The sequence below is a fragment of the Rissa tridactyla genome, chromosome 8, assembly GCF_028500815.1.
Source record: "Rissa tridactyla isolate bRisTri1 chromosome 8, bRisTri1.patW.cur.20221130, whole genome shotgun sequence".
NCBI lineage: Eukaryota > Metazoa > Chordata > Aves > Charadriiformes > Laridae > Rissa > Rissa tridactyla.
Genome location: NC_071473.1, coordinates 54,187,876 through 54,201,347, shown reverse-complemented (window position 1 = coordinate 54,201,347; position 13,472 = coordinate 54,187,876). Strand labels below are relative to the sequence as shown.

At 60.5% G+C, this 13,472-nt stretch overlaps 1 protein-coding gene across 1 annotated transcript; it reads right to left on the bottom strand.

The window, feature by feature from the left end:
• Nucleotides 1-3,448: 3,448 nt before the first annotated feature.
• On the bottom strand, nucleotides 3,449-6,263 carry GADD45A (growth arrest and DNA damage inducible alpha). Its single transcript, XM_054212153.1, has 4 exons — nucleotides 6,150-6,263; nucleotides 5,941-6,042; nucleotides 5,634-5,847; nucleotides 3,449-5,022 (listed from the first exon to the last, which is right to left on the bottom strand). Exons 1-4 carry the CDS (start codon nucleotides 6,191-6,193, stop codon nucleotides 4,909-4,911), a joined length of 474 nt encoding a protein of 157 aa, XP_054068128.1. The 5' UTR covers nucleotides 6,194-6,263; the 3' UTR covers nucleotides 3,449-4,908.
• Between the last annotated feature and the right edge of the window lie 7,209 nt (nucleotides 6,264-13,472).

Sequence of the window (13,472 nt, the reverse complement as noted above, 5' to 3'; positions counted from 1 at the left end):
TATAATTAGAGTATTTTTCTAGTGACAATTTAAAAAGCAATAATGTGGATCTGCACTGATATTTATTTTTTTTTTTTGTCTGCGTTTGTGTCTTATCATTTTATACCACATCTTGTTAAAAATTGGCTGGGGTATGCCGGGCTGGAACTGTGCAGAGAGCTCCGGCTGTGCTCGGAAGCGTGCGGGCAGGTACGTGGGGCGCGGGGAGGGTAAATTGCCTGGATTGTCTTCTCCTCCCACGCTGCTGTCCCCACAGCAACCTGCAGTTTGGTTTTGTTAGAGCTGTGGGGCGCTGGTCGGTGATCCAGCTGTGGGGCACTGGTTGGTGATCCAGATGTTGGTCACTGGTCGGTGATCCAGCTTTGGGGCGCTGGTGGGTGTTCCAGCTGTGCAACACTGGTCGGTGATCCAGCTGTGGGGTGCTGGTCGGTGATCCAACTGTTGGTCACCGGTTGGTGATCCAGCTGTGGGGCGCTGGTATGCTGGTCGGTGATCCAGCTGTTGGTCACCAGTCAGTGATCCAGCTGTGGGGCGCTGGTTGGTGATCCAGCTGTTGGTCACCAGTCGGTGATCCAGCTGTGGGGCGCTGGTCAGTGATCCAGCTGTTGGGTGCTGGTATGCTGGTTAGTGATCCAGATGTTGGTCACTGGTTGGATCCAGCTGTGGGGCACTGGTCGCTGATCCAGCCATGGGGTCCATCACTCTGCCCTGAGCTGGAGCGTGGCCACCTCCCGTCATTCCCACCCGTCACGCCGTGTCCACAGTGGAATTAACTCTCTGCTTTCTAATAAATCGCTTCTGGCGGGTTCCTCGCTCCCACCAGCTCCCCGGCGTTGTCAGGCCTCTGTCGAGCAGGTCCTGGCCGTGGCCATGTCTCTGTCCCAGCCCCGCGGCCGAGTTAAGTGTATTTTTCAACTTTTTCCATACAATTTTGACATCCTTGCAGTGCCGGGGCAAGATTTACGCCGGCATCTATTTCACACATGCTCACACATGCTGAGAACAAAAGGATTGAGCGTCGGTGGCCGTGGTCGTCGGTCAGAGCCGTCGGATTAAAAACACCGTGTCGGGGGTTTTCGGGTGCTTCGTCAGTTTTAGGTGGAAGGCTCGAGATCAAGAGCTAACCCAGCACCACGCAGCTGCCTGCTTCCGACGGCATTTAGCGCGTAGATTTTCGGTAAACTCTTTATTTTTAAATGCGATATATAGGGACACGGCGAAAGCTCGAGTGGTTACATTTGCACTTTGCTCTTTTGCTGTAAATACTCCCGTGAAAGAACAGGAATTGTAAAATTCAGGGGAGATACAGATGCTGCCCTGGTAGAATGCAAAAAGGAGAAATGAGACCATCTGCGTCCATGCTGGTGGCACAGTGGGGCGGCACGGCGATGCCCCCCTTCCCTTTTATACCAAGTGAACCCAACACCACTCCAGACGGGTATTTATTCTTTTTTTTCCCCTCCATTAATTAAGCAGACGGCTTGTTACTTGTGGTTTTTCTTTGTATTTTCTATTTTGGTTCTTTAATGCTGTGTTGCAGTAAAGGGGGAAGGGCTGGTTGGTGACTTGGAGACCTGACTCTTCCTCAAATAGCCCCTTGCTAAAATATTTCGGCTTTTTCTTATGCTCCCGGCTTATCCTAATTCATTTCCCTTGGCTTCCTGGAGCTGGTGAGCTGCAAAGGTTGGACTCGCTGGTGCGTTGCCGGGTGTTTGCTCCGTGGGAAGGGTGCAGGTGGGGTCGTGGTGGGGATGGCCTGGTGCTGGTGGGACCCGTACCCCCTGCTCCCGACCCCTCCTAATCTACCAAGAGTCCTCAAAAAGAACCCGGCTGTCCCCATAGCGTTGGATGACAGCAGGACAGGTCTTCTGCAGATCACAGCATGGTTTGGGCTGGAAGGGACCTTAAAGGCCACCCAGTGGCACCCCCTGCCCTGGGCAGGGACACCTCCCACCAGCCCAGGTTGCTCCAAGCCCCGTCCAACCTGGCCTTGAACCCCTCCAGGGATGGGGCAGCCACAGCTTCTCTGGGCAACCTGGGCCAGGGGCTCACCACTTCCAGAGCTGCCAAAGTCAACCCTTGCTCCAGGAGCACGCTGTTCCCCCGTGGGAGGAGCCTTCAGGGAAGTGTCAGTGTGGGACTGGGGGAATTTAAAGGGTGATTTTATGTTATCCTAATTTGTCAGGGGTTGAAAAGCTGGTCTCTGCTTTTGCCTGGTGTGGGATGATCGTCAGGAGCACCCGATGCCACTCAAAGCTCAGCTTTCACCCTCAGTGGTGGTTTATGGGATGGCAGACGAGGGCCAGGGGGAGAGATTTTTATTTTTTTTTCCTTTTTTATTACTTTCCACATCCTTTATCCCCAGCAATCCTGACCCACCCCTCACCTGGCTTTGCTCAGTGTGTCGGGATGGGGACCGTCACCCCCATCCCCGCGGCGCCGGTGTCCCTCCCCGGGGGCTGCCGTCCCCGCTGCAGGACAGAGCCCTTTCCCGGGGCCTCCTCGCGCCGCGCTTCGCCAAAGATCAGCAGATTTGGCTTGAACTTGTCGCTCTGGCTTGATGCTTTTTGGTTTGGAGTCTGTGGCCCGGTTCATTACGAGCCAGAAAATGAGGCTTCTCCCCAAGCCAAAGCTTTTATTTATCTGTGTGTATGTCTTTATATTAATGTGTACGTATGTGTGTGTGTGTATATGTATATATATATGGGGGGGGGAGAATTTCTTTCAGGAACTGCCCCATGTCGGCTTGTTTTATTAAATGTGGCCTGAACCGCCCTCGTCCCTGCTCGTGCCGGGGGGGCAAATGGGAGCCAGACCCCTGCTGTTGGCTGCAGCACAAAATTAACCCAAAATTAAAGAAAATAAACCCAAAATTAGCACCACTTTTCACCACTGGGTGCAGCGAGCAGAGGGCAGAGCAGCAGCTTGAGTCCAGCTCCGGAGCCTAAAGCCGTTGGCTGCTCGCTCCTCCTTTTGGCTTGTTATCGGAATTAACGTCCTTCCCGGTGCCTTTCCCGCCCTTCCCGGCAGTTGGTGCTTCCCCGGCGGGTGGGTGCTGCTGGGCTCCCGTCTGGCTTTGCCCTTTCTGGAATGGTTTTGGGGAAAAACCCAGCGTTTGGGTGCAGGGGTGGATGCTGGGCCACGGGGGGGTCCCAGCCAGGTGGTCTGTGGGGTGGGGATGGGGCTGGGGGAGACACTGGGGATTCTGCTCAAGGTAGAACTTGGTGAAATTGCAAGTTATTTTAATGCCAAAAATTGCGATTGAGCCACCCACCCTCTGTTACATGCTTAGGATAGAGCAACAGGGTGCAGGCGGGCAAAGGAGGGTAAAAATCCCCCAAGTTGTATTTTTGTCTGTTTGTGGTCAGATGGGGTTAATTTTTTTCCATAGTACCTGACATTTGTGCTGCTAAAGTCCCGTGCAGCAGCAGGAGGGTATTTAAATACGTGCGCACGGAGCGTCAACAGCAGCGGATCAACTCTTGGGGTGCGTTTGAAATGCCCTAATAATGAAGCAAAAAATAATAGATGCAGAAAATTCCCTCTTTGTGCAGCTACTGCGGCCGAGCCTGACCCCACCTCCTCGTTCCCGGCTGCTGCTGGGGCTCCCGGTGTTTCTTCCTCGGGCGATGCTGCCCCGGCGCATCCCGCACCTGTCCTGTCTCCCTGGGGATGCTGCCTGCTCCGTCCCCAGCTACGTGCAAAGCCACCGCGGGGCGGGTGAGGTGGCCCTGCGGGATGGGGACGGGTGGCATCGTACCGTCCCGCCGGAGCGGGAGAACTGGTCTGGCCTCGCCGGAGGCAACGGGACACCCAGGGTTTGCATCCCAACGCTCCGACTGACGCTTCCCGAGACAGGAAACACGGGATCAGGCGTCCCTCCTGCAAGGAGCCGGGGTTCCCCAAATTCCAAGAAAACTTGGGCTCTGCAGCAGCCTTGAAAAATCACGCTTCCTCTTGTTTTTTTTCCTTTATCTCTGCTGGTAAGTGGCAGCTTTCAAGAAAAATGACTAACATTTCCACCGTTTCCTGCAGCACAGCGGCTGCTTTTTCATGTAATGGCTTGGGAGGGGCTAGGGATAAAGCCACACAGGACCTTGCCCACGGCCAGGACACGGAAGCAGCTGCCAAATGAGCCCTTCTGAGTAATGAAGGGGGTAAGAAAATAAAAACCCAACACAAAAGGTTGGAGTTTAAACTTTATTTCCAAAAAAAAAAAAACCCACCAAAAAACACCAGCCAAAAAACCCAAAAACACTATCTAATTTCAAACAATTATATTAATGTCGCTGCTTTAACCAGCCAACTGTTAAAAGACGCATGGTTGCAGACCGACTGCTTAAGGGCATTCTGGTTCTCAAACCTCCGAGTATAAATAATTTTTTTTCATCATAAAATAACTTACTATATATCTTAGCATAAAAACTTGAGGATCAACATCCCAAAAATACAATAGAATTGTAAAATGTTTCGATTAACCTTTCTGCTCTTTAAAGGCATTTAAACCAGAAACTGCAAGTTGCACTTTAAAAAAAAATAACAGTGAGGGGTTTGGGGGGGGGGGGTTTCCATGTGCCCCCCCCGGGGCTGTGTGGGGCTCCTTCCTCTGGCACCACGGAGCCCTTTGCTCATCCCTTCGCTCCACGCTCATCCCCAGCGCTCCGGAGCCACTTTCCTTCAATCCCCCACAAGATGTAGCTCAACATCAGCCAAACCCCCCCCATCCCCGCTTGACATCATGTTTATCTTTTTTTTTTTTTGGTTGTTGTTGTTGTTAATTTTTTTTTTTTTCTCTCCCCACCTCCCCGTAATCCTCGTGCCAGGGCAGGGAGTTACTTCCTGAGCAACTGCGAAAGTATTGCAAAACTTCAGTGCAATGGGGTTGAGTCCACGCACAGCCCGGCGCCGTCACCGCTCGGGGAGGTTGATCACTGGCACCCACTGATCCATGTAGCGACTCTCCCGGCAGAAGCACATCAGCTGACTCAGCGCTGGATCCTTCCACTGGGAGGCATGGGGGTTCTGGAAAGGGAGGGAGAGAGAGAGAGAGAGAGAGAAAGGTTTAACAGAGGGAAAAACAACCCCCACAGAAAGAAAAAGCGCAGCAGAAAACCCAGGGGCGTGAATCATCTTAAATTGCCACTAAGGCAAACAAACAGAGCAACCCCAGAACGGTGCGGGAAGTTTGGCAGCCTTGGACTCTGGGGCAGAGTAGGGAAAGAAAAAAACAGAAAAGAGAAAAAAAAAAAAAAAGGAAAACAGAAAAGAGAAAAAAAAAAAAAGGAAAACAGAAAAAAAGTTTGTTTGGGCTCTGCAGCTCTGGCGGGCTCCGCTCTGTTCCGCACAGTAACTCCGCACAGTTCCGGCGTTACCAAACGCCATTCGGGAATTGCACCGGATTCCCGGCTTCGCCGGAGCAGAGACGCGCTCTGCGCATTCCTCATGGCCCGGCGAGTTCCCCATCGCTCCCTGGACAGACCAGTTACGCCGCACCCCCGGGCTGCCCCGGCGATGCCCACCCTGGGCTGCCCAGCACCGGCAAACGGTGGCCACATGGCTACCGGGGCACCCTCATCCTTGCGCGATGTGAGAGGCCGTCGCCGCGGGCCAGGCCCGGCGGTGTCGGCGCTCACCGTGACGAGGACGCAGTGGAGGTCGGCGGGGGGCTCGGGGCCGGTGGCGGGCAGCAGGAGCTGGGCCAGCCGCGCCGGGTTGCTGACCCGCAGGATGTTGATGTCGTTCTCGCAGCAGAAGGCCTGGATCAAGGTGAAGTGGATCTGCAGGGCCGCGTCCCCCGCCTCCTCCTCGTCGGCCGCCAGCAGGCACAGCACCACGTTGTCCGGGTCCCTGCGGGGACAGCCGCGGTCACCGGCGGGGATGGGGGACGCGCACGCACACAGCGGGGGGCGCCGGGTGAGGGGGGAAGGGGGTGTCACTCACACGTTGAGCAGCTTGGCGGCCTCGTAGACGCCGAGGGTGAGGCTCCGCTGGCTCAGCGCCTTGCTCAGCACCTCCTCCAGCGCGTCCCCCGCCTGCTCCATCCTGCCGCCGCGACAAGCACAGACAGGCCGCCGTCACCGGGAGCTGACGCCCCGCACCCTCCACCCCCCGCCGCCTACCGCAACGTGTACCCGTACCCGTACCCGTACCTCCCGGCCGTGCGGCGGTCCCCAGGCAGCTCCTCCAAAGTCATAGTGCAGCCGCGGGCGGTGCCGGTGCCCGGTGCGCGCCGCTCACTCGCCCGCTCCGCTCCGCGCCGCCGCCGCCTCTGCGGCACAAAGGCGCCCCCGCGAGCGTTATCCCACCCGCGGCCGGCCAACCCGCGCCGGCCATATTTGCATATCCCCCTCCCATTGGTTCATGCAAATGAGGCCACGCCCCCTCCCCCGCCCCGGCTTCCTCTGTCGGCCTCCGAGAGTCGCCGGCCTGACCCCGCGCGCGCCGGCCCGGCCGCCACGGGAACCGGCGGAGCGGCGGCCGCTGATTGGCTGCGGGAGGGGAGGGAGGGGCGTGGCCTGGGGAGGGGCGGGGCCGGAGGCGCGGGCCGCGGCGGGGGGGGCACACGCATTTGTTGCCAAAACGGTAAAAAGCTGAACTAGAAACGTGATCCCTACCCGGGCGCGCTCCTCCGGCGAGGGACGGGCTCTCCCTGCCGGGGCTGCTCCCCCGCCCGCCGGCCCCGGGGGGGGCAAAGCTGGCCCGGTGACCCCCGGCGGGTCCGGTGACCCCCGGCGGGTCCGGTGTCCCCCGGGGCCGCGCTCACGCCCGGCACAAGCATCATTTTGAACGTCTCACCTTGGCTTTGGTGACCGGGGCTGGGCTGAGCCCGAGGCCTCCGGCTCGGTGCCTCGCTGCCGGCCCTTCCCCTGCGCCAGCCGTCACCCGGAGTGGTGGCACCGGAGGTAACGGGGGACACCGGCTGTACCTGCGGAGAAGCCGTGGGAGCAGCACCAGGTCATGTGCAAGGCATGGCCAGGTACGTCCTCGCCATGGCGGCCAGCCGTCTCGCTCCTGCAAGTCACCCTCTGCATCAGGGCGTTATCACCTATTAGGCCTCCCAAAACCGCAAGTTTCCCCTTAAATTCGCAATTCGGATGAAGCTGGCTGTCTTCCCCGCAGCCACAGGGATTGCCCTGCCCCTGCGAGCTCGTGAAACAGCTCCCCAGCCCCTCAAACCCTCGGCACACGCGGTTGTGAAATGCCTGGTACAGTCCGTCGCGCCGGCAGGGGTGAAAGCAAACAGTGTTTTGACGTGTGGTTCTCACCAGGAATGTGACCCAGCGGTACCGCGGCAGCGTTCTGCAGCTCATGGCAGCGGCCATGGCTGCGGCTCTGCTGAGAGCAAACGGGGAGGCGGGAGGGATCCGCGGGCAGCGCCGGTCCCGGGCGGCACAATGGGATTTACCCGCAGCCCTGGGGAGCATCCACGGTGCTGGGGACACGAGCCTGGGGACCGCTGCCCTCGGCGTGACGCCATCCTTCCAGCAACTCGCAGTTTCACTCACACAGGCCCCGGCTTTCACGTCTGCAGTGTCTCCTGGGATGTGGTTTGTGATCTGTGCGTCTGTTGTGACATCTTTTCCTGGAATCATATAGTGGTTTGGGTTGGAAGGGACCTTAAAGGCCACCCGGTGGCACCCCCTGCCCTGGGCAGGGACACCTCCCACCAGCCCAGGTTGCTCCAAGCCCCGGCCAACCTGGCCTTGAACCCCTCCAGGGATGGGGCAGCCACAGCTTCTCTGGGCAACCTGGGCCAGGGGCTCACCCCCCTCACAGCCAACAATTTCTGCCTCACATCTCATCTCAGTCTCCCCTCTTGCAGTGTAAAACCCTTCCCCCTCGTCCCATGGCTCCCCTCCCTGCTCCAGAGTCCCTCCCCAGCTTTCCTGGAGCCCCTTTAGGGCCTGGCAGGGGCTGGAAGGTCTCCCCGGAGCCTTCTCTTCTCCAGGCTGAACCCCCCCAGCTCTCTCAGCCTGTCCTCCCAGCAGAGGGGCTCCAGCCCTCCCAGCATCTCCGGGGCCTCCTCTGGCCCCACTCCAACAGCTCCCCTGAAAATACCCGCGGTGGGGGCAGCCGTGCTGAACGCCTCAACCACCGCCCCGGTGAACAGCACTTCATGTCGGCCGGAGCTGCAGGACCGCTCTGCAGCCGGGTGCTCGAGCTTGCTCTGCTGATGCTGACTTAGCGAAACTGCGGGTGTTCGAGCCCGGCAGAGGTGACCTGCTCCCCCAGCCCCCCCGGCCCCGCTGGCTGCCAGGGGGTGGGATGCATCCCACCCTCGCCGGCCCCTCCGCCGGCTTTCCAAGCGCTGGGTCAAACTCGGGGTTTCTCCTGCAACTTACTCTTGCTGCCATATGGCCCCGCTCAGCCTGGGAGACCTCCGGGGAGGATTTTCTTCTAATGGGAGCCGTGTCAAAGATCAGGCTTTCTCAGCTGTCGCGCCTCGGAGCCGCCCTCCTCCCGCGGTGGGTGCCAAAACGCTTGCCCAAGAGGGGCCGCGGTGGACGCGGGCTGCAGAGGGGACCCTTGGTGGTCCCTCACGCAGCTTTTGGCAGCGGGTGCTCTAAAGGTTCGCTTGCATTGGCACTTTCCTTCGGCTCGTAAACAGCCGCAGCCCTTTCCCGCGCCGGCGCTTGCTGGAGCATGGTGCGGGGCGCCGGCGGGCGCAGCCGAGCGAGGCAGAATCGCTTAATTTACCATCGGCGAAACGAGTCCTGGATATGAGAGCGTTTCCCTTAGCAGAATATAGAGAGAGGTTTCAGCCGCCCCTCGGTTGCGTTGGTTATGGCGAGAAAAGCTTCCAAAAGTCTGCATCTGTTGCCCCGGCTGGGCTCTGGCTGCCCATTGTCCTGCCGCTGCAGCCCTGATGAGATCCGACACGACTTAACGAAGCCCACGGCATCAGGAGAAAGGGGGGAAAAAAAAAGAAAAAGGGCTCTTTTGCAGCAGGTAGAGGGGTGGCAGATGGCAGGACCGCAGCGAAACAGGTGGAAGCATTGTGTGGTGACCCTCCGAATTAAGTTCGGTTAATTTGCTGGCTCTCTATTAGCGACTAAAGTCTCCGGCTTCACTGCGAGATCTCAGCTTGTCTCTCGCAGGCGGTCTGGCCGCGCAGCCCCATCTGTGGCCGGCCGCAGAGCTAAATCTGTCTCGAAGGCGACTGAAAAGCAGCTGAAGCCTCTTTTCTCCCTCCCCGGTAGCGGCAGCTCTGGCAACGACGGCAGGCGATGCTCTAAAACCGCGTTTCCCCCCAGGTTTCCCGGCTGGGGGAGGTTTTCCTTCCTTCCCTTTGCCCAGATACACGGCGAGGATGCGCGGGAGGCACATGGGTCCCTCCAGCTCCGCAGTGAGGAGAGGGAAAGGGGCTGGGATGGGGATGGGGATGGACTGGGACCCGCAGTCATCCCAGCTGGCAACTGCCGCTAAACCTTCCTTTCATCGCCTGCCAAAAAAAGCGTCCGGGGCGTTTTGCTCCCCGCGCCCCCCTCTCCGCTGCCCTTTAATCCTGACTTCCATAATTCGCCGGGCTGATGCCTGCAATCCCCTCCCCACTCAGCATCCCAGAGACGGGGGGGCGCCGGAGCTGCGGTGGGCTCGGCCGGGGGGGCTCAGCTCTTCCCCACACCCCGCGCTGGGAGACCCCCAGCCCCAAATGTTCCCTGGGGCCGTGGGTTTTAGTTACTTGGTGGTTCGGGGCAGCTTGGAGCGCACGGGGGGAACAGGCCGGGGTTCAGGTGGTTGCCCGGGGGGGGTCCTGCCCGCAGTTCGGTGGGAGCTGCCACCACGGGGGGGACGTTCTCGGCCCGCCGGAGACATGTTTCCTGCACGTAAGAGCACCAAGCTGTTTGATCTGAGTTTTTGGGAATGAGACCAAACAGCCAACAGTGTCAGGGAGGGGTGTCTAAGCCCGTTCCTGCCAAAGGGGCCAGCGACCAGCCAAGCCCTGTCCCGGGGCGCTGTGGGGGGCTACCTGCAGGGTGGTCCTGGCCACCGCCGCCACTCCTGCCCTGCAAGCCCCGCAGCGCGGTGGGGGGGTCTTCCAGCTCCATGGTCACTCGGCTCCGTGCTGAGTGACAGCGATGTCCCCACCCGCTCCCTCGGTCCCCTGCCCCGCTATCCCCCGCTGGACCTTTCCCCAGCTCCGCTGACCCCCTCCCCATTCAGCATCCCAGAGACGGGGGCGCCCCGGAGCTGCGGTGGGCTCTGCCGGGGGGGCTCAGCTCTTCCCCACACCCCACACCGGGAGACCCCCAGCCCCAAGTGTCATCCCGTCGCTGGTCCCGGGTCCGTCCCTTTGCTCGGTGTCACAGGGATCCACTGCCTGCGCGCCGCGCAGGATGGCACCCCGGCCCCGCTCCCCGCAGGGCCGCACGTCCCGGGGGAGCCTTTATCCCTCCCCATCGGATCTGCCGGGTAACGAGGGCAGCCATCACCTTCGCAAAGCAAACGCCAGCTTGCACATTCCCCGCGGCGGCCTCTGCTCCCGCAGTCGCCGCCTTTTACCAGCGGCGCCCGGTCCCACACCGCTGAGCCGTTCCCAGCCGCAGCGTCCGTCTTCCCAGCCCAGAGCCTCCCTGCGGGAGCAGAGCCCCAGCCTCCATTGCTCAGCAAACCTTGGATTTGTCCCCCATGGAGCAGAGCAGGAGCCTAGGGTCACCCCAGGACCCCGAGCCCCGGCTTCCCCATGTGCTTGGGCACAGAGCACCGTGTTCCCGGCCAGCAAAGCAAGGGCAGAGGTGGGGGACACGGGATGGGGACACGGGATGGGGACATGGACAAAGCCATCAGCCCGCGCAGGGCTGAGCCCGGCCCTGGCAGGGTTAGGGGGCTCTGGGTAACCTGACAGCGCATCCACAAAACACTAAGACCACCAGAAAATCAAAATCAGCAATGAATTTGGGGAAAAGCAGGCGGGCACACCTCCCGACGTGGGCACGGGAGCTCTGACGCCGCCTTTGCCTTGGGGTAGAGCCCTCTGTTTCCCCTCTTTTCTTCGGAGAAGCTTCTCCATCCCCGCCAGAAATAAAAGCAGGGTTTGGCTGGAGCCATTCCTGATCGCGTTCAGGGTTTGACTTTGGCCGGCGCCCGGCAGTGCACAGGGCAGCCGGGAAGCGTGGCTCCGGCAAGGTTTGAATCCGGCAGGGTTTGGCTCCAGAGCCGGGCACCGTGCCAGCGGCTTCCCCAGCCGCCGGGTCACGGCAGTCTGCTTCGCAGAGCAGGGACAGGACTTTCCTGGCAGAGACATTCGCGTTTCCCGGCGGACAAGGGGAGCAGCCGGGCCTGAGCAGGAGCCGTGCTCCCTCCCCATGGCCATGGGGACGGGCTGTGCAGACACAGGTGGCGGGGATCAACTGTCCCCAAAATCCTAAGTCCTGGCCCTAGAAGAGCGGGTGTGGGTTCAAGAAGAGGAGGCCCCGGAGGTGCTGGGAGGGCTGGAGCCCCTCTGCTGGGAGGACAGGCTGAGAGAGCTGGGGGGGTTCAGCCTGGAGAAGAGAAGGCTCCGGGGAGACCTTCCAGCCCCTGCCAGGCCCTAAAGGGGCTCCAGGAAAGCTGGGGAGGGACTCTGGAGCAGGGAGGGGAGCCATGGGATGAGGGGGAAGGGTTTTACACTGCAAGAGGGGAGACTGAGATGAGATGTGAGGCAGAAATTGTTGGCTGTGAGGGTGGTGAGCCCCTGGCCCAGGTTGCCCAGAGAAGCTGTGGCTGCCCCATCCCTGGAGGGGTTCAAGGCCAGGTTGGACGGGGCTTGGAGCAACCTGGGCTGGTGGGAGGTGTCCCTGCCCAGGGCAGGGGGTGCCACTGGGTGGGCTTTAAGGTCCCTTCAAACACAAACCAGTCTGTGATTCTGTCCGGGGATTTGGGGTGCAGGGATCTGGGAGATCTGGGAACACAGGGAGACAGGGAATCTGGGATGTGTTTATCCCCCCCGGTTTGCCAGCGCTCAGCACATTCCTGCTGTGCTCCGCGGTGACCAAAGCCCTGCTGAAGGGGATTCGGGTCTCTCCGGCTGCGGCACGCCGGGGTTTGGCAGCACTGGGGCTGCTGGAACCAGACAGATTTGCACAGAAAATGGGACCCGCTGCCCATCAGCAGATGTTCCCGCCCGCGGCCACAAGCCCGTGCTGCCACCGCCTCCTGTGCACCCCCTCTGCAGCAGCCCCCCCGGCTGCCCCTCGCGCCGGGAAAATGGGGTTTGGGGCTGGGCAGGGAACGGGAGGGGAGTCGGGTTTGGGCTGCTTTGAGCACGGCAATAAAAACCGAGCGCCTTCAGTTGGTGCTGGAGGAAAGGCCGGGAGAAGCCTGCAGGCAGCTGAAAAACGCCGAAACCGGGGGCTGAGGGGTGGGGGTTCACTCACCTGGGCCTGAATTTTTATCGCAGAGGCCCAGGGATGTTGGGAACGCTGCAAACGGGGAACGCAAGCGGGAGCCCTGGGAGTGCTTCACCCTGGTTCCACCACCCCGGGTAGACGCTTGGGTGGCTTTTCCTTCCCCAGCAGGAATCCTGTGCTGCCTCGGCAAGGCTCTGCCCGGCCGTGGCTCCTGGGGCTCCAGTGGCTCCTGGCATCTCATAATTCAGGGCAGCAGAAACCAGTTTACTCCCCAAAATGTGCCGGAGAGGGTGGCTGCTGCCCCTGGCAGTGACCTTCCCTCTTCCCGCGCCTGGCCCTGCCTCCATCCCTCCCCTCTGGTCCAGGAAGGGATTTTTCCCACCCTGCGCTGACCTTCACGGATGCCCCCACAACCCACGTCCATGCTGGAGCCGTGGCACCCAGCGGCCCGGGCTGACGGGAGCAGCCGGAGCCCCGGCAGCACCGGGCAAAGTCCAGGAGTCGGGACACCCCCTTGCCGCCGGCAGCGCCGCTCCCCAGATAAACCCGCAGTAAAAGGCCAAAACAAACTTCGTCCTATTTAATAGCTGCGTGGAATCGTAAAATAGCCCATGAGTGGCGTTTGCGTGACTAAGCGCTCCCCTGCCCCGCGCGCTTTCTCCGGAAGGAAATCGGCTTCCCGTGAAATCACTGCGGGAGCCACCCCGCAGCCGGCAGCTCCCCCCGTCCTGCCTCCCGCCGGGATGTCCCCTTCGCCCAGCGCGTGCTGTCCCCGTGCCCCGCTGTGGCACAGGGAAACCCCAGCCCTGCTGCTGCGCCCAGCCATGGGCAGGACAACGGAGAGCTGGGCTGGTTTGGGTTACAGTCACCTTCACTGCTGTTCCTGGGAACCGCAGGTGGGTCACGCGGGGGCAGGACGCAAGTTTACACTAATTAATTTCATTTAATTTTGTCCCCTCTGAAGATGATGAAGGTGCTGGGAGGGCTGGAGCCCCTCTGCTGGGAGGACAGGCTGAGAGAGCTGGGGGGGTTCAGCCTGGAGAAGAGAAGGCTCCGGGGAGACCTTCCAGCCCCTGCCAGGCCCTAAAGGGGCTCCAGGAAAGCTGGGGAGGGACTCTGGAGCAGGGAGGGGAGCCATGGGAC